The sequence below is a fragment of the Phacochoerus africanus genome, chromosome 5, assembly GCF_016906955.1.
Source record: "Phacochoerus africanus isolate WHEZ1 chromosome 5, ROS_Pafr_v1, whole genome shotgun sequence".
Lineage (NCBI taxonomy): Eukaryota > Metazoa > Chordata > Mammalia > Artiodactyla > Suidae > Phacochoerus > Phacochoerus africanus.
This window is the reverse complement of record NC_062548.1, coordinates 60925074-60945123: the sequence shown is the minus strand read 5'-3', so window position 1 is coordinate 60945123 and position 20050 is coordinate 60925074. Positions and strand designations below refer to the sequence as shown.

The window sequence follows — 20050 nt, the reverse complement described above, 5'->3', positions numbered from 1 at the left end:
TGGACCCTGGGCACTACCAACACTAGTTCCCCTGAGGATATCCACCAGTGCTATACTTTTCCCACAGGTAGAATGCTGTGGAGAACATCAGAAATGCACCAAATGGAGTTCCCGTTGTGTCTCAGTGGTTAACAAGTCTGACTAGTAATCATGAGGTTGCAGGTTCGATCCTTGGCCTCGCTCAGTGGGTTAGGGATCCGGCGTTGCCATGAGCTGTGGTGTGGGCTCCCGATGCTGCTCAGATCTGTGTTGCTGTGGCTGTGGCATAGGCCAGCAGCTATAGCTCCGATTTGACCCCTAGCCCGGGAACCTCCATATGCCTCAGGTGCGACCCTAAAAAGACATAAGACAAAAAGAAAGAAAGAAAAAAAGAAATGCACGAAATACTCACAGGCCACCCCTCTCTGCCAGGGGCTTGTCTCGGCCCCACACCTGTACCTACGTCTGCCCACCATTCACCTGCTGTGCCCAGGGTTTCCACTGCAAAGGAACAGTGCAGGGGGATGGCTGGGACTATCTTTTGATTAGTCTTTCTCCACTAGAAAATAAGCTCCATCAGAGAATATTTTTGTTTTGCTCAGCCCAGCACCTGGCATACTGTAGGCACAAAATAACTATTTGTCCAATGTATAAATTAACGTCAAATTTCCTACCATGCATTTCATTAACACATCTAATCCTGAGTTTTGTTTTATTTCCACACCAAACCAGTCTTCTTTTGCTTTCAAACAAACTCCACATCCTTCAACTTACAAACAGGTAGGAAACAATGAGTCTGGAAATGTGGGGGGTACAGCTGGGGAAAGCTGCTGGCCAGGCAAATTACAGGAACAAAACAGGCCAGCTTCCTGCAAAGGAGAAGAAAAAGCACTTAAAAGAAAAAGTCAAGGGAGTTCCTATTGTGGCTCAGTGGGCTAAGAACCTGACTAGTATCCATAAGGATGTGGGTTCGAACCCTGGCCTCTCGCAGTGGGTTGAGGATTCTGTGTTGGTATAAGCCAGCAGCTGTAGCTCCAATTCGACCCCTAGCCTGGGAACTTCCATATGCCCTACCTGTGGCCCTTAAAAAAAAAAAAAAAGTCAAGAACTGAACTAATCCAAGTTATCTGAGGCCATTTTGTATCAGAGCAAAACATTCTAAAAATGATGGTACCACTTATAAATCATTAACACTTATTGTGGGTTTCCTATGTGCCAAATTCTGTGCCAAGTATGCTATCTAGGTTAACTAATTTTCACTAAAATCCTAGATAGGTATTATTATTATTAGCCATTCTTTAGAGATGAGGAAATTGAGACACTAATCCAAGATTACACAGCTAATTAGTGATCAAGGTGAGATCAGCCAGGCAGTCTGCCTCCAGAACCTGTACTCCACCACAATGAACACAGCCCATGCAATAACTGCAATTACAAGAAACGGAATCATGAAGAAAAACAGTTTAACTTTGTGTAATACTGTCCAAGTAAGAAAGCAGGGAAACGTAATGCTATGTTTTATAAAGAACGATTAAAGTCAAAGTGTTGCTACTGAAGTCTCGACCAAATGAGAAGAGACGAGGCATTCTGTCACAGTGCTCCCCTGCTTGGAACACCTCCCACCCCCACCCCTGCACCCCGACCTCCACCGCTCCGCCTCCTGCCCCTCTCAGCACTCCTCCCTGGTAAACACTTCATCTTCTCCTTCCTCACCTCACCTCAGAGGTGATTCAAACCACAGGCTGCAAGGCTGCAGAGACTAAACACATTCTCTGGTTTTCAAGCTCCACACCTCATCAAGGAGACAGGAGATCTGAACACATATACACTGGACGAAAATGTAAAATGATACCATGTCTCCTATTTTTCCTTTTGGCCATGCTCACAGTATGCTAAGTTCCAGGGTCAGGGAACAAACCTGTGCCAAAGGAGTAACCAGAGCCACGGCAGGAACAACACCAGATCCTTAACCAGTGAACTCCATGTCATGTCTCCTATTTTTTTACAGCAAACCTGTTGGCTTCAGTCAGGCCTCCAGGATGGCCTAGCAATGACCTTGCCCAACCCCACTTTCTAAACCCAAAGCAGAGGCTGGCTACCCCAGGGCAGGGCAGGGAAGATGCCAATCACAGCCTCACCTTCCCTTTCAGCGTCTGCAGAGCATCCAGGTAGGCTGCCAGCATGGGCAGACTCAAGGTCTCCACCAGGGTGGTGTGCAGCCACTGGACCAGCTTGGTGTCCCAGCTCACACTTGCCAGAGCCTGCCGCACTCTCCTCGCACACTTGTCCACAGCAACACGGCGCAGCACTGGCTCGTTACAAGCCTGAAAGGTGTAAGTGGAGTGACAAAGCATGAGGGCCACCTTGTCAGCAACCGGGGTTAGGGTTGGGGGAGTCAGGGGAGTGGGGGGGACCCAACAAGTTAGTCAGCCAGGAAGGCCTGAACTAGGAAGAGCCCACCCTGGAGGTTTCTGGAGTCTTACCCCTTCATTGGCCAAGCGGGCAAGCCGGTCAGACTGCAGGGCTTTGAGGATCTTGTTGAATAGCTTGTTCTGGGCCATTGTCCAGCCAGTCCTATAAGAGAAACCCTGAGGAATTAAAGACAAACCCTGGGAACATGCTACATGCATGTACACTCTACAATGAAGATTACGTTATGTTTTTTGTTCTGAAATAGTGTGACTCGAAGTAGCTCACTACTAAGCTAAAGCACAACACCTAGACTCTGGTCCCAATCCTGCCAGTGAACCTCAGCACATGTCTGTAATAACATATACACTACAAGTCAAAACCAGTCACAGACGAAGTCTTTTGATACTAGCAAAGCTAACTAATTCCCTAGTGACTAAAAAAATCCATTAGTAAACAAAAGTACGGCACTGCAGCACAGTCATACCTGAATTTCACAAGTTGAATATTTCACACAAAAAGGTAGACAGGGTGAGCAAGCATATCCTAATGTACTAAAACTTCAGACTAAGAGAAAGAGGCCCATTTAAATCAGCTTTAGGAACAAAAATGAAGCAGTTATCCTCCCACTCCTTAATATTCCACCCCTCACTAACCCTTCTTCCTTTGTATATTTTTTCTGTGTATCACACTATTAAAAGAATTGACTTTGGGGGAGTTCCCATCATGGTGCAGTGGTTGACAAATCCGACTAGGAGCCGTGGGGTTTCGGGTTCAATCCCTGGCCTTGCTCAGTGGGTTGAGGATCCAGCGTTGCCGTGAGCTGTGGTGTAGGTTGCAGACACGGCTCGGATCCCGAGTTGCTGTGGTTGTGGCATGAGCCGGCGGCTACAGCTCTGATTAGACCCCTAGCCTGGGAACCTCCATGTGCCGCAGGAGCAGCCCTAGAACAGGCAAAAAAAGACAAAAAAAAAAAAAGAATTGACTTTGGAATGGTGTGTTCCATCTAAGGTTAACGGTGTAGCAACCCAGCCTATGACCCTGGCATATACACACTTACCTGCCTTTTTTTTTTTTTTTTTTTGTCTTTTTGCCATTTCTTGGGCTGCTCCTGCGGCACATGGAGGTTCCCAGGCTAGGGGTTGAATCGGAGCTGTAGCTGCCAGCCTACGCCAGAGCCACAGCAACTCAGGATCCAAGCCACGTCTGCAACCTATACCACAGTTCACGGCAATGCCGGATCCTTAACCCACTGAGCAAGGACAGGGATCAAACCCGCAACCTCATGGTTCCTAGTAGGATTTGTTAACCTCTGCGCCACGACGGGAATTCTTGCTTATTGAAGGCTTTGTTCCTCCTCCCATCCACCCCCCACCCCACGCAAATGAGCTGTATACTCCCTACAATTAGAAACCTGTACTACTGCTCTTGTTCCCACCTCATCACACCCAGCCCACAGTGTGGAGACTCCTAAAGCTCCCTCCACCCCCCCTCCTGGCAATCTTAATTACCGTGATCCAACAACCCCAAAGCTACTAAGAGAAAGGTAACTGAAAATGCCCAATTAGTATTTGTTTACCAACTCTCCCTGTCATAAAAATAAACTGGTGATTAAATTTCCTTTAAAAAAATTTAAGTGTAGGCCAGACCCAAATGAGAACCTGGAGTGAGATCAAGGCAGCACTTCAAATCAGTAGGCATCAAGTAAATAGGGCTGAGACAACTACCAGCCAAGTGGAAAAAGGAAATCTGGACTCCAACACATCACTTTCTACACCAAAACAAACTTCCAGTGGAGTAAAAAGTTAAATATTAAAAAATAAACTGACCAAAGTACTAGAAAAAAAAAAGTGATTAAAAAATATTTATCAGGAGTTCCTGTTGTGGCTCAGCAGATTATGAACTCAACTAGTATCCATGAGATGCAGGTTCAATCCCTGTCCTTGCCCAGTGGGTTGGGGATCCAGTGTTGCTATGTATGAGCTGTGGTGTAGGTCACAGACGTGGCTCAGAACCCACATAGCTGTGGCTATAGTAGAAGCCTGCAGATGCAGCTTGGAATGAACCCCTAGCCTGGGAACTTCCATATGCCTCAGGTGTGGCCCTAAAAAGCAAAATAAATAAATAAATAAATTATCTACCTGGTCTTTATCTTAGAATGTTTAAGGCCTTTCTAAACATGACCTAAAACCTAGAAGCCATAAAAAGATAAATGTAACTACATAAAAATTTCAAATTTATGTAAATGAAAAAATAAAGTTTTATAAACAAAGTCAAAAAGCAGTAAGGAAAAAAAAATAACTACCATTTCGTTAAAATAGAAAGAGCAATGGGCAGGAGTTCCCACTGTGGTGCAGTGGGTTAAGGATCCAGTGTTGCTGCAGCTTTGGCATAGGTAGCAACCGCAGCTCGGATTTGATCCCTGGCCCAGGAACTTCCATATGCCATGAGTGCAGCCAAAAAAAAAAACAAAACTATGAGTGAAGAACATGAAAAGGCAATTCGCAAAAATGTACAGTCAACACCCTTCAAAACCAAACATACAAATTAAAATAATATTATTTTTCACCTGTCAAACAGGTAAAAATTTAAGAAGTTCAATCTGTGTTGTAAGGGCATAAAACAGGTCTTCCCAAAGTTTGTTGATGGAAATATAAATTAGTACAATCTTTTGGAAATCCAATTTAGAAAATCAATTCTGTAAAAAACAATCAAAAAACCTAAGTCACAGCATATTCTGCTTGCTACAACTGCTCCATTTTTTTTTTTTTTTTTGCTTTTTAGGGCCACACCTGAGGCATATGGAGATTCCCAGGCTAGGCACTGAATCAGAGCTGCAGCTGCAGGCCTACACCACAGCCACAACAATGTGGGATCCAAGCCACATCTGCGACCTATACCACAACTCACAGCAACACTGGATCCCCAGCCCATTGAGCGAGGACAGGGATGGAACCCACATTCTCATGGATATTAGCAGGGTTCTTAACCCACTGAGCCACAACAGGAACTCTACACTGCCCCATTTCAACCAGCTGAAAGCCAAAATCCTTGCCTCTCCAACCTCATCATCCAGATTGCACCCAGCTTACAGTGCTTTCCCACACTGCCCCCTCCCTCCCACCAGCCCCTGCACATCCCGCAAGCTCCCACATCACAGACTGGACCAGGCCATCCATTCCCTCCACCTCAAATAGTTCCCTCTCCTGCCTCTGGGTCGGTGCCCAAATGTCACCTTCTACTGAGGCTTCCCCTGACTCACCTCTATTTAAAACTGCCAACCCCTCACTCCCAGCCTGGGATTCCCTGTCCCCATTTCCAGACACATTACCACCTCACATTCTATTCACTTTGTCTGTCTGGTCTGTCTCCCTCTGCTAGAATGTAAAGGCCAAGATGGCAGAGATTTCTGTCCATTCTGTGTAGGTGCTATATCCCCAGCACATACAGACAGTGTCTGGCGCACAGCAGGGACTTGAAGATCTGCCAAATAAATAAATGCAAAATTGTATGCATACCACCTTCTATAAACAACCAAATGTAGATTCAAACCCTCACACTCTCTACCACAGTAAGCACGCAGGTGCTGGGCAGCACAGGAACCCTGAAAAACCACTTAGACCCACTGTAAATTGAGCCCTTCTGGGTACCAGGTGCTCAAACCACAGGAAAGCGGCTTCAAACATTAACAGTCTCCACTTCTCTTACTTTAGACCAGCATCCACCCCATCATAGCCCACTGACCAGACCCCCTCTTTTCTCCAGGTCATCTTTTTATACAGACACCAATAACATGGCCCAGTAAATATGCAGATAGAAGACAAACTACCTTTTGTTAGAAAAGAGTAAACACCCTCCAGAAAGGAGGAATAGTTCAGCTTCCTTTCCTTCTATAAAATAAAACCTCCACCTACCACATCAACAGTTTGACAACTCACCAGTTACACAGTACACAGGAGCAACTGCACACCACTACATAGAACAGTAGCTATGAGCCAGGAGCTGGCTGTGTACTCTCAGTCTCCTTGACTGTCAAAGAGGTGGACTACATGACCTCTAAAGTTCCTTCTAGCGATAAAAAACTCAGGTTAGCTATGATTAGTGATGGGAACAAAAGTTCTATAAGAGCAGCTGAAGTCCATGATCACAGAATTCTTTACAAGTGCCTTCTATCTTTCTTCTTTTTTTCTCCTCCCCACCTCGCTCATAGCAGATGGAAGTTCCCTGGCCAGGGATCAAATCCGTGCCACAGCAGCAACCTGAGCCACTGCAGTGACAATGCCAGATCCTTAACCCACTGAGCCACAAGAGAACTCTAGAAGTGCCCTCTATCTTTAATAGCTTTTACTGCCACAGCTAAATCCCTTAACCTCCAAAGCCTCTCATTCTTTTACAACCCCCTTCTGGGGTACTGGAAGCAGTCCTAGGTTTCTTGGCATTGTCCTTTTTCTGATTTTCCCATTCTCTCTTGGCTTAATTTCTGCTATTTCGTCAGGATCTAGTCAGTTTTTTTGGTGATTTGATATTAGAGAGATTCTGGACTTGGGAGACAGCAGGGTAGAAGGTTTTACTCAAAGTTGGGACTCAGGACACCTTGGGACCAGGAAGGCTTGTGGAAACCAGCATCTTAGCCCATTAGTTCATAATCTCATTTTCCTTGACATTATTTAAATATAAAACACTAACATAGGTAGCACCTCTCTTACATATGATTCTCAAGTAGGCTTAGGGATTTGGCAGTGGTGGTGGAGACAGAGGATGTCCACAAGTAGTTAAAAAGAGCTCTCAGGAGATACACGGATATTTTCATATTAATAAACCTCTTTGCTTTTAATAGCTAGTTCTACCCTATTGGTGGGCATTTGGGTTGTGTCTCTTTTATTGCTATTATAAACAGTCCCAATAACCATGGCTCCTCTCTCCTCTCCCCAATACACACACGCATCTTTATCTTTGCATGGTCATGCAAGTATCTCTGCAGAATAAACCTCTTGAAATGGAAATGAAAAATCTGTGTTAAAATTTTAGAATTTCAGGAGTTCCCGTCATGGCTCAGCAGTTAGCGAACCAAACTAGCATCCATGAGGAAACACGTTCAATCCCTGGCCTTGCTCAATGGGTTAAGGATCCAGCATTGCCTTGAGCTGTGGTGGAGGTTGCAGACGTGGCTCAGATCCCTAGTTTCTGTGCCTGTGGTGTAGGCCCACAGCTGTAGCTCCAATTGGACCCATAGCCTGGGAACTTCCATATGCCACGGGTGCAGCCCTAAATAGCAAAAAAAAAAAAAAAAATTTTTAGAATTTCCATCTCTGTAAATAGTATGTATATAGCAGTATCTCGAAAAATAGTTTCTTGAAAGCAGTATTAACACTGCAGTCTTAACCCCAGCAATAATGCTCAGGGATAATCAAACAGGTTAAGCAACAAATACAACTTCTTCACGTCCAACAATCTCTTGAGCTTTCTCAATGCCTATTGATCATATAGCAAACATCCACTCCAAGGACAGTGAATGAAGTATAATTTTTATTTATGAGGTACCAACAGCATTTCCAAAATTATCCTGTTTTTTATTACACAACAGGATGTTCTATTTGTCTTTCTTACTCTATATTTACTCAGAAACCCAAAATGATGGCAGCAAGGAAAATGATGTGAACAAAATGGGAAGGGAACTAGAAAGCTATTTAGAAATTACTACCATACACCAAGGGCAGCTGAAATTAAACTGAAAAACCACTATGCTGAAAGGTTAAAATCCCCCCAAAAGTTCTTAGAACTGTTGCTGGATATATAACAAAGTGATTCCAAGAGCTGAAACATGTTCTTTATGTTTTGTCAGCTTCGTGGGAGGCTGGAAAATTAAGTGGGCAGAAAAAAATGATCTAACCCAAGATTAAGGTAACGAGCATGCAAAAGATATAATTAAGGAAAAATTTAAAAACAGGAGACAGAATTTTAAATACAAGTCTAAACAGCCAAATAGCTGATGGGAACTGTGGTGAGTCCACACGCTCCCCTACTCGAAACTATGCAGCCTCCCTGAGTGCAGAAATGCCTGCTCTCCTCGCTTAGATGAGATCAGACAACCTTACGTTCCCTCTGCTCCCACTGAACCCGAATGACGTTCTGGCTTCTGGCTCAACTGATCCAAAGTGGCCAAAAAGTCATTCTGGTCCTAGAAAAGCCTGATGTCCTCAAAGGCTTTTTGTTCTCCAGTATTAATTCAATATTAAAATGTCTAAAGGATTTTTTAAAACCCAGAAGTCAAGCAAAGAGAGACAACGAATATCAGAGAGAAGAAACAGGTCACACTTACTTTTTCAGATTATAAAATTCTTTGCTTAAACACCAGGAGAAAGGAAGAGAGGACTGAAGGGGAAAGAGAGAGACAGAGGAAGGCAGAGGGAGAGAAAATAAACAACTCGAAGATCTCGAACTCAAAATTTCACACACCCAAGATTAACACATAGATACATGCAATATTGAGAGATATAATTAGAGCAAATTTAGAAAAGGATCATGTTTTAAAATTGAATTCAGAAGTTCTGATTTCTAAGATAAGATAACCTGCTTTCGGATACTAGATCCTTTTGAAAGGATTGGCAACACTGAAATACTGGCAACATCCTAAAATCCATTTGAGCGATGCTCTTAAGTATCATATGTCAGGAATTTTTCATTAAAAGTCTTTCAAGGCTGTGCATCTAATTAAACTTGGCGTTTGACAAACATCTGGAGGAAAAAAGCTGGTCCACCTTCTTTGGGACATTACTGCACCAACAAAGGTAAATCATTTTCAAAGGTTCTCTAAGTCCCATGACTTTGACATGCAGACACAAGAACAAAATTGAGACCAGAGGTCAGCAAACTTCTGTAATGGACTGGGTAGTAAATATTTTAGAGTTTGTGGGCCACATGGTTTCTTTCACAACTATTCAACTCCGCCGCTATAGCGGAAAAGCAGCTACAGACAATATCTAAATGAGTGGGCATGACTGTGTTCCAATAACATTGTATTTATTAAGGACAATGAAATTTGAATTTCATTTGTCTTTTTTATTTTTTTCAACCACTTAAAAATGGAAAACTATTCTTAGATCATGGGCCATACATAAAACAAGCCATGGGCCAGATTTGCCGCACAGGCCATAGTTTGCCAACCCTTGATCTAGACAATTAAATCAAGCAGAGAGAGATATTTAAACTGTTTCATAAAATATCAGGCATTACTAAGAAACTCTGAGTCCACTGCGGGGGGGGGGGGTCAGGGAGGGGCTGGGTTTGCTTCATTTTTTAAACATGGAAAGTTATCTGAAGGTAGTTGCTACTAAAATAATTCAAGAGGGGAAACAGGATACTAAAAAAAGAAAATTAAGTTTCTGACTCCACTGATAGATCAGTAATCTCTCAGAAAAAAAAAAAAAAACAGATTTCTAGAGAGTATCCTATAGTCCATGAGTTCTTGATGTGGGAAACTGTAATTTTACATGATTTTACAGGAAGAAAAGAAGCAGCAATTTAACAATCAAATCAAGGGAAAGAATGGCAACAATATGATTATAATCAGCACAGAGGGAACTGTTTTCTCAACAGGCTAGAGATCCAGAATTTGAGGACAAGGTCATAAAATGGTGACCTCTGAAATTGAAGCCAATAAATATTATCAAATAATGAAATCAGCTGTGTGCAAAAGTGACCTACCTGAAGAGATGGTTTGTAAGCCTGTTGCTAATGAGAGGACGCCTCCAATATCTCATCAGACACTAAAAAACAAATAATCTGAGATAAACTGAGCACTAATTACTCATATCAGTCTGTGGCAATGTCATAACAGAAGCATGGAGGTCCACATGGAGAAAGACAAGAATCTGTCAGAGTTTCCCTGCAGGACTGGGTAGGTGAAGGTGTGCCCTTGCCTACTCTGTGGGCCCATCTTGCTTTGAGGAAAGGAGGGTGCCTCCCCTGTAGACTCTCCTCTCACCTTCCACTTCTGAGACAGAAGAGCTTCCCAGACCCTCCTACCAAGAACTAATGCTCTGGGCCAGGCCACCCCAGGGTCTCATCTGCCTTGCAGTCATCTCTCCTTATAAACTAAGAAACTGGTATTCATACGAGTTAAGTCTGTGATGACTTTGGTAAGCATGAAGAGTCCTCCAAAACCTCCTGACCATGGGTGAATTGAGAGAAAAATTCATGCAATTCTTCCAGGCAGTTTCTGAAACTGCAAACTGAGGGCAAGGCCCAACAACCCCATATAGGACACATAACTGTGAGGCCACCTTGTTTAGCCACCACTAACTGGTCCTTTTACTGCCCTTAAAGAAAAGGTACTGTAGTTGAAAACACTGGACCCCAGAGTCAGACTGCTTGCTTTGAACAAATCCCTGCTCTACTACCTCCTAGCTAAGGTTTTTTCAACTCCCTGAGCTCAGTTCCTTCATTTGTAAAATAGAGATGAAAAAAGGGATATCCTAGGAGGGCTGTGGGGTTTAAAAGAGATAATGCATATGAAGCGCTTGGCACAATGCCTGGCACCTAGAAAGCATTGAACAAGTGGTAGTTCTTTTTTGTTACTACCATTGTCACTATTTTTATTACCTGCAACAGTGGTGCTAAACTGTTTTGATCTTCATTCACAGCAGTTTTCCTCTTTATTTGAAGCTCTGGAGAGCACTTCCCCTTCCTAGGGCACAACATTAATTCAAGACTCCAGACAGCATCCTCATAAGCTCTTCAACCAAGGTGCAGAAGTGGTCCTCCTTCAACAGCTACTATTCTGATCACACAAGCACACCAACTCAATCTCATTCCCTTTTTCCAATCACACTTGTAAATCATACCAATAGCCTTGAACTTTCCTATCCCTCTTCCTACCAAATTACCTCTTTTTCTTCCATTATCATAAAATAAGAGCTCTCCAACATTATGGTGAGTTTACCACTTACCAACTTCTGATGTTAAGGATTTTAACATTCCTTTACACACAGTTGATAAATACATACAGAATAGAGAGCCATCAGGAAAATGCAAATTAAAACCACAATGAGATGTCACTTCACACCCACTAGAATGATCATAATTTTAAAAAAAGGCCGATCAAAAACAAGTGTTGGCGAAGATGTGGAGAAACTGGAACTCTCAAACACTGCTGACGGGGATGTAAAATGATGTGCCCTTTTGGAGAACAGTCTGAAAATTCCTCATAAGTTAAACACAGTTATCATATGACCCAGCAATTCCACTCTAGGTATAAATGCAAGAGAAATGAAAGTACATATCCACACAAACACAAATACACAAGTATTCATAGCAACATTATTCATAATAGGCCAAAAAGCATTAGCAACCCAAATATTCATCAGTAAATGAATGGACAAACAAAATGTGGTATATCCATGCAATAGACTATCATTCAGCATTAAAAAGGAGTGAAGTACTGACACATGATTCAACATGGATAAATCTTGAAAACATTATGCTAAGTGAAAGAAGCCAGTCACAAAAGACCACATACCATGCAATTCCATCTATATGAAATGTTCAGAAAAGGGAAATTTAGAAAAATAGAAAGTAAACTGGCAGTTGCTAGAAGTTGGAGGGGTTGGGAGGAAATGGGAAGTGACTGTTATAGAGAGTTTCTTTTAGGGATAAGGAAAATGTTCACCATATTAACTGTGGTGACAAATACACTAAAACCCTTGACTGTAAACATTAAATAGGTGAATTGTATGGTATATAAATTTTATCTTCATAAAGTTTTATGCAGTAAGTAAAAGATAAATGTTTGCCGAATGAACAAACATTTGACCTAAATAGGAGTTTTGAGTCCCTGGGGTCAGTAGGCTGCATGGGAACAATAGAAGAGCACTCTGACTTGTGTGGCTGCAAATGAAATAAGCTCCTAATAAATATGGTTCAATGAATTTTCATCCAGCAAATTCATGAAATGGACCAAAGTGTTCCCTCAAATCCATAAACTACCAATCGATTTTTTAAAGCCACTCAAATCAAATATCTGTTAGCTTTTCATACGACTCCAAAACATTTTCACTATCTTAGTTATAGATCAAATAAATACTGTATCTTATACATGGACATTTATTTAATGGGGTATTTTTGGTAGTCTGGGTAACTTCCATATCATAACATGTACTACCTATGCTATAGAACTAGTCATATCTATCAAATTTAACTCATTTATGTAGTCAATCAACATTTCTTACATGCCTACTATGTGCCAGGCAGTGTCCTAGGTGTCAGGGATGCAAAAATGGCTGAGACACAAGCCCTCCCCCCAAGGAGCTCGCTGCATAGTGAGCTGAGAGTTATAAAACAGAGATAGGAGAGCACTCTGACTTGTGTGGCTGCAAATGAAATAAGCTCCTAATAAATATGGTTCAATGAAGATGATACAAAATAATTACACTGCAGTGACATTAACCCTGTAGCACCAGTCCTCGTGAGAAGCAGCCTACCTGTTGACATGCTCCTCCCAGTCCTCCGGTGGGGGAGGGGCATCTGCATCGGTCCTAGCGAAGATGACGTGCCGCTCACACTCATTCATCACACTGCGCGCTTTCTGATTGTCATAGAGTGGCACAGGTGTTGATGTGACTGTCTCCACATCTATTGGGACATCTGATTCACTGTAAACAACAGAGGAAATTGGACCAGCCACACATCCTTCACACGATGCAAGTATTTAATGATCATCTGGTAACCTAAAATATCTCTTTAATACAACCAGCTTTAAAGTATGCCTAAGGACACTATATTTACAAGAAAACAATGATCCAAAGTCATTTTTCCCACACTTGGCCTAAGTCTCCGCCCTCTGACCTACTGGTATTTGCTAGGGGAATACAAAGTTGTTTTAAAAGGTGCCTATATGGGAGTTCCCGTCGTGGCGCAGTGGTTAACGAATCCGACTAGGAACCATGAGGTTGCGGCTTCGGTCCCAGCCCTTGCTCAGTGGGTTAACGATCCGGCGTTGCCGTGAGCTGTGGTGTAGGTTGCAGACGCGGCTCAGATCCCGCGTTGCTGTGGCTCTAGCATAGGCCGGTGGCTACAGCTCCGATTCGACCCCTAGCCTGGGAACCTCCATATGCCGCGGGAGTGGCCCAAGAAATAACAACAACAACAACAAAAAGACAAAAAAAAAGTGCCTATATTGGAGTTCCTGTCGTGGCTCAGTGGTTAACAAATCCGACTAGGAACCATGAGGTTGCAGGTTCAATCCCTAGTTTCACTCAGTGGGTTAAGGATCTGGCATTGCCATGAGCTGTGCAGCCTGGATCTGGAATAGGCCGGTGGCTATAGCTCCGATTAGACCCCTAGCCTGGGAACCTCCATATGCCATGGGTGAGGCCCTAAAAAAAGACCAAAAAAAAAAAAACAGGTGCCTGTGCAAAAAATGACAAACAGCTATTTTTTAAAAAAGACAAATATATTCCACAAGCAGAGTTGATTGCCTAGATATGCCTCCCTGTACAATAGCTATGAGCCACATGCAACTATTTAAATTAATTAAAATTAATCTGAATTTAAAATTCATTTCCTCAGTCACATTAGCCACTTTTTTTTTTTTTTTTTGGTCTTTTTGTCTTTTCTAGGGCCATGACATATAGGGTTAGGGTTAGGGTGATGCCACATCAACATGGCGTCCAAGCCGTGTCTTCAACCTACACCACAGCCCACAGCAACGCCAGATCCTTCACCCACTGAGCGAGGCCAGGGATCAAACCCACAACCTCATGGTTCCTAGTCAGATTCATTAACCACTGAGCCACGACAGGAACTCCCACATTAGCCACATTTCAAGTGCTCAACAGCCATATTTGCCTAAGGCTATCATACTGGACAGAACAGATAGAGAACATTTCTAACACTGCAGAGAGTTCTACTGGACAGTGCTGGTCTAGAGTTTTATTCATACAAACTTTCCCTTTCCTTAGCAAATCAACTGGTAGTTAATTATATGCTGTAAAAGCCTGTGACCGCCTAAGATAAATCACCTGGAATCCAGACACCTTAGCTTACTCACTGTGTAAGGAGTCTAGACAGAAACAAACAGAAATGGAGGCCTGAAGGATATTTTGTATTTTAAAATATTAATGGTATAATGGAAAAGAATCTGAAAACATCTTATGTGTGTGTGCATACATATACATACTCAATCATTTTGCTGTACATCTAAAACTAACAACATTATAAATTAACTAGACTTCAATTTAAAAAAAAAAAAAAGTTAATGAAATCCTAGTGCCACAAGGGTCCTTCACTGGACCAACTTTGTCACCCGAAATGCAATGCCCATCAAACTGGGCTACTAGCTATCTACCAAACATCACTCTAACTTTTTGACCTCAATGATGTTACTGTTTCCATCCCCAATGGCTGGAATAATTATAGCATTATGACAGGAAGTGAAATCATGCATAGCTAGACTTGGTGGTTGGTGAAAGAGCTGGTTATCTTCTGTGGATCAGACACTGGGTTAGGTACTTAGACCTATATGCCTAAAAGAGAACTCTTGATTTCACCATTCCAAACCAATACTCCCCGCAGCCTTCCCCAACTCATGGCACCACCCAGCTGCTCAAGCCAGAAATATAAAAGTTAGAACTAATTTCACCTTTCCCCTTAACCCTGGCCACACTTTACAGTTCATCATAGGTCATGCTCTACACCTCAAGGCCATCCATTTTTCTCCATCTGTACTATTCCTGCCCCATCAGGCCTATCACGATTTCTGGCCCTGACCACCACAATGGTATCCCAGCAGGTCTTCTCTATTCCACTCCTGCACTGTCACCTATTCAATAAAAATGTAGTGATCTTTTTTAAATATAAATCCAATCTCTAGCTTAAAATCTTTCAATAATTTATTACCACTCTTAGAATCAAATTCTTATACGAGGAGTTCCCGTCGTGGCTCAGGGGTCAACGAATCCAACTAGGAACCATGAGGTTGAAGGTTCGATCCCTGGCCTTGCTCAGTGGGTTAACAATCCGACGTTGCCATGAGCTGTGGTGTAGGTTGCAGACACGGCTTAGATCCCGCGTTGCTGTGGCTCTGGCGTAGGCTGGTGGCTACAGCTCCGATGCCACCCCTAGCCTGGGAACCTCCATATGCCGCAGGAGCGGACCTAGAAAAGGCAAAAAGACAAAAAAAAAAAATTCCTACATGAGGTAGCCTCTGCCAACTTCTCCCCTAGCTCCCACTTATACCCCCATTGCAACCACATTCCAGACTCAATGGTCTGAAAAGAGTTCCTAGAACATGCCAAACTCCCTCTTGCAAGGCCTAGATATAAGAGGAAATAATTTTCTGAATACTGAAATGACCAAGTCCACAGACTCTCACGTTAAGAAAATATCCTGAGATGTGAACATAGAAATTTCAATGTTTGTAAGAAGCTATTACATATCTAAGAGAAAGACCTCAAAAAGGAGCTCTTCAGTTATGCCCCAAGGCATTAGGATTATACTGGGTTATTCCCTAAATCACAGATCCCATGTCCTGTACATCCAAAAAAAGGCAACGAAACATTGCCCTCATTGGGAAATGAAATAAAAACCTCTATTATACACACATTTAAAATACACATGTCATGATATTTCTAACTCATTAAGGCTCACTAGGAGAACCTAAAAAAGCAAAACACAAGATCTCTACTCCCCAACAAACCAAAAACCTGTGCTAGAGGGAAAATTAAACATCAGTTCAGATTAAAACAAACAAAACAATCTCTTCTCCAAAAAAATTTATAAATTTATTAAGGACATGATTTGATCAGTATAGAATGTATCAATAAATCTTGAAACACAAGTAAACAGAACACCTTAAAGCTCAAAAGAATTGCTAAACAGGGATTCCCTTGGGGCACAGTGGGTTAAAGACTGTTGTCACTGCAGCAGCTTGGGTCACTGCTATGGTACAGGTTCGATCCCTGGCCTGGGAAATTCTACATGCCACAGTATCATATATCACATGGTAAGTTTAGGGAAAAAATTCCTTACCCTGAAAATATAACCAGGCCTAAGTAGGGTTACAATCAACCCATGGTTGGAGTTCCCATTATGGCTCAGTGGTAAGGAACCCAAATAGTACCCTTGAGGACTCGGGTTTGATCCCTGACCCCACTCAGTGGGTTAAGGATCTGGTGTTGCTGTGGCTGGGTTGTAAGCCGGCAGCTACAGCTGTGACTTAACCCCTAGCCTGTGAACTTCCAGATGCCACGGGTGCGACCCCAAAAAGACAAAAAAAAAAAATCAACCTATGGTGACAGTTCTGCAAGAAGCTAAGAGAGAAACCAAGGTCTTGGGCATATATATATGCTCCTAAACGAGGTGACCCCAGTAAAAGTAAACTGAACTACCAAAAAGGTACTGTTGCCAGTGCTGGAGCCAGGAACTCTGTCTGGACTAAAAGAATAAATCTAATCCTATGTGGCAATTTTTAAAAACTAACTCTTTGGTATTTTTCTTCACAATTTAAATGATGCTCTTCAATTCCTCTTTCCACACGAGTCCTATTACCTAAGTGCAGTAGGCTGTTTGCCTTCCTTTGAATATCTTGCCTTCCTAACTCATGAGATGTCCTGAATGCAAGATGTCCACATACAGGCCTGCTATCTGCTCGCTGCTTAACAGCAACGCCTGAATTTAACATCCAAGCCCCTCAGACAATCTCCCACAATAAAATCCTCTTTAATCCCCACCATCTGTTCCCTATCCAATTAGGGCAATGGCAGCCCTTAAGAAAGAAGCCCAAACTCACATGGTACTTTCGTGCTGCCTCCGGGGAGTAACAAAGAGCATGCGGGTGGGGCGGGCACTACTGGCATCTGGGTGGGCACTCCAAGGCTTGGCATAGCTATGGTCCAGAAACACTAGGTCCAGCTCCCGCTCATGCACCGAAAGCTGGAAGAGCAACGAGGTGCCCATGCGCCGTGCTGAGGTCTGGAAGTCCCTCTCCCCACCTCGGTGGGCCATGTCAGAAGAAGGGCAGCAGGTCAGAGAATGGCTATCTGCATGCTAGTCACCTGCAGTGAAAAGTTTCAGTTTTAGTCAATTCAGATGCTCTGAATCTCTTGCAGCCTATACTATCTAATGTGCTTACTTTTTTGACCTTCTATCATGTATAACTGAGGATCCATCACATCACAGACCCTTGCCCATGTAGGGAGCGCTCCTAAGAGTCCCCCAAAAGGCTATGGCACCATCTCCCTCTTCAATTTCTACAAAATTCGGTTCATTGGGAAGCTGAGGGACTCCAAGGTCTCACATACAAATACTAAATTTGCTTGGCCAGCATCAGTTTCCCCTGTGGCTGGGGGGTTTGGGCAAACAAGAGGAATCAAAAATATTGATTCTTCCAAAGCTAAGGGTCTCCAGCTTCACACTATTCCCGGAAGCTTCACTGGGCCGCCTCCAGTCACAAAATAAGAGCATCCTGGGTAACAGCTGGGCAACGTGGGCTCCAAGGAGGCCCTCGAGGTCCCTTGTCTACGTTAAGCAAAAGTTTTGCAACTACTTCATAACGCTCTGGAGTTTTAAGACACAGACGAGAGCTCCTTCTCAAAGCCTGCAACAAAATGCTAAGCCAGGAAGACCCCTCTCCCTCACCGTAGATGGGGTGGTCCCCCAGGAACGGCCCGCTACTCCAGGTACCCCGGGGGGTCCCACCCTTGAGCCTCAAAACCGCCACAGTTGGCAGGCAGGGCTTGTAATTCACACTTTACGGACGAAGGCGCCAGCTCAGGGAGACAGAGTGAATTGGCCAAGGTCACCGAGAGTTCGCGACGAGGAGGAGCCGCCAGGAACCCGCCTCCCGCCGGCCCGGGCCCAGCTCAGCTCCCGCGTCACGGCAGCCCCAGTCCGCCCCCTGCCCCACACGGCCGTCTGACCCAGGCCGCCCGGGCCCCGGGCTCCAGCCCCCGGTCCCCGCATGACCGGAGAGCCCGGAGGTCCTCGCTGAGACCCCCGCCCGCCAGACCAGCGCCGCCACCGCCGGGGCCCGCCACCCCCTGCCAGGGCCGCGCCTCCCCTCACCCGCAGTCGTCGCGCCGCGCGCTCGGCCCGGGCCGGATCCCAGCGCGCGTGCGCGTTACCGCCTCCTCGCCCCGGAGCTCCGGGCACAGAGCGAAACGCGGAAGCGGATCACGGCCTGGAAAGGGAGGGGCGGTGAGCTGCAAAACCGGGAGAGGATTTAGCTGCGCGGGAAGAGGAGCTCCGGGAATGCGTGCGGGTCTCTGCCGCTCACAGCGCGGAATTCCGAGTTTCGGCCTTCTGCATCTTCAGCAGGGAAAGCGAGGGCGAGAGAGGAGACTGGCTTCTGCAGCGTCCGTTCTCAGTGACCGCCACGGTTGCTTTGCCAGGTCCCTAGCCAGGGCTGGGAGGGCGTGCAACCTACTTTCCGCTCCTCCCAGATCAGTCCCACCTAAGCGTGCTCGTTAAGAATTTACTTCAAATACTGTGCGCCTGAAACTAGCACAATGTTGTAAAGCAACTATACTTAAATGTAAAAAAAAAGTTAGGAATTCCCTTGCGGCGAAGAGGGTTAAAGATCCGACGTTGTCACTGCAGCTGATCCGGTACTACTGTGGCGTGTGTTCCATCCCTGGCCAGGGGAACTTCTATGTGCCATGGGTGCGGCCAAAAAAAAAAAAAAGAAGAAGAGATTACTTAAGCAACAACCACAATAAAAATAAGTGCGAAAATAAAAGAGGTGCTGTGTGCCTTAAACTGCTCTAAAAAATATATTAAACAATAGAATAAAAGAAAAATTTATCCAGGGCTTTGCGTAGATGTGTCCAGATCACCCTAAGCAGTGCTGCTTAGACCTGGAGGTTTGGAATCTCAGCTCCTGCACCTAACTCCCTGCTTTTATGACCCCAGTGAGATCTCAGTGTACCCTCTTCATCTCTGAAAGTGCAAATACTTACTCCCTGGGTGGCGGAGAGAATGATAAGAACACAAATTTATAGAAAAAGATTTCCAGAGTGGGAATATGAGTGGAATCATGAAGATGAAGTCACCTAAGTTTGGGCTGAAAGGACCAGGCCACTGCAGAGGGATTGGAAAGGTTGCTAAGGACCTACAGAGAGAGAGTGAATGGACCAAATACAGCCCAACACCATTTTCTTTGGCCTACACGCTACTTTTTTAAAATTTTATTTCATCGCAAATATGTATTTAATTATTTACTGCAAATAGTTAAATTTGGGAGATTTCATGCAAAAATCCAGATATACAGATCTCTTAAAAAATTGGAGACTGTGGCAGCACTGGACTCATGTTCTTGTGTGGCAGGTATACGGGCTGCATATATGCTCACTCTGACCAGCTTCTCTAGGCCTCCTTGGCCCCTGTGGCATTTGATTCATCACCCACCCCGTCTACACCATCGTGCGCAGTGCTGGGGCTAGGGGGTTAAATGCAGGTATCCCTACATGGAAAACATGATGGGGGACAAATCCAATCATTTAGAGTACTTACTGGATTGGTTCATTTTGGTTGCCCCATCAGGGAAGGAGTGAAGTGAGACAAGCAACGCGCAATACTGAAGAAAACAAGAGTGCAGAGAGCAACCCAAAGAAAGATACACAGTGCTCTAGAAGGCCTCAGCAATGCTACCTGCAAACCTGGGTGCCCA

General features: G+C 44.1%; 1 protein-coding gene across 15 annotated transcripts in view; it reads right to left on the bottom strand.

Moving 5' to 3' along the window:
• KANSL3 (KAT8 regulatory NSL complex subunit 3) overlaps nucleotides 1-18518 on the bottom strand; it is a 55338-nt gene extending 36820 nt beyond the window's left edge. For 10 of the 15 annotated variants that reach the window (XR_007135075.1, XM_047781549.1, XM_047781545.1 and 7 more), the window contains exons 1-5: nucleotides 18448-18517; nucleotides 17174-17438; nucleotides 12867-13037; nucleotides 2463-2553; nucleotides 2118-2303 (exon numbers count right to left, since the gene is read on the bottom strand). Coding sequence is in view for 13 of the 15 variants with exons in the window: in XM_047781549.1 (XP_047637505.1) it covers nucleotides 2118-2303; nucleotides 2463-2553; nucleotides 12867-13037; nucleotides 17174-17388 (663 nt within the window). In the remaining 2 variants the exon portion in view is untranslated. Of the gene's footprint in view, nucleotides 1-2117; nucleotides 2304-2462; nucleotides 2554-10092; nucleotides 10155-10989; nucleotides 11363-12866; nucleotides 13038-17173; nucleotides 17439-18021; nucleotides 18283-18447 lie in introns of those variants that run through there. The other 5 variants (XR_007135076.1, XM_047781557.1, XM_047781546.1 and 2 more) reach the window with 4 other exon arrangements.
• Nucleotides 18519-20050: the final 1532 nt, after the last annotated feature.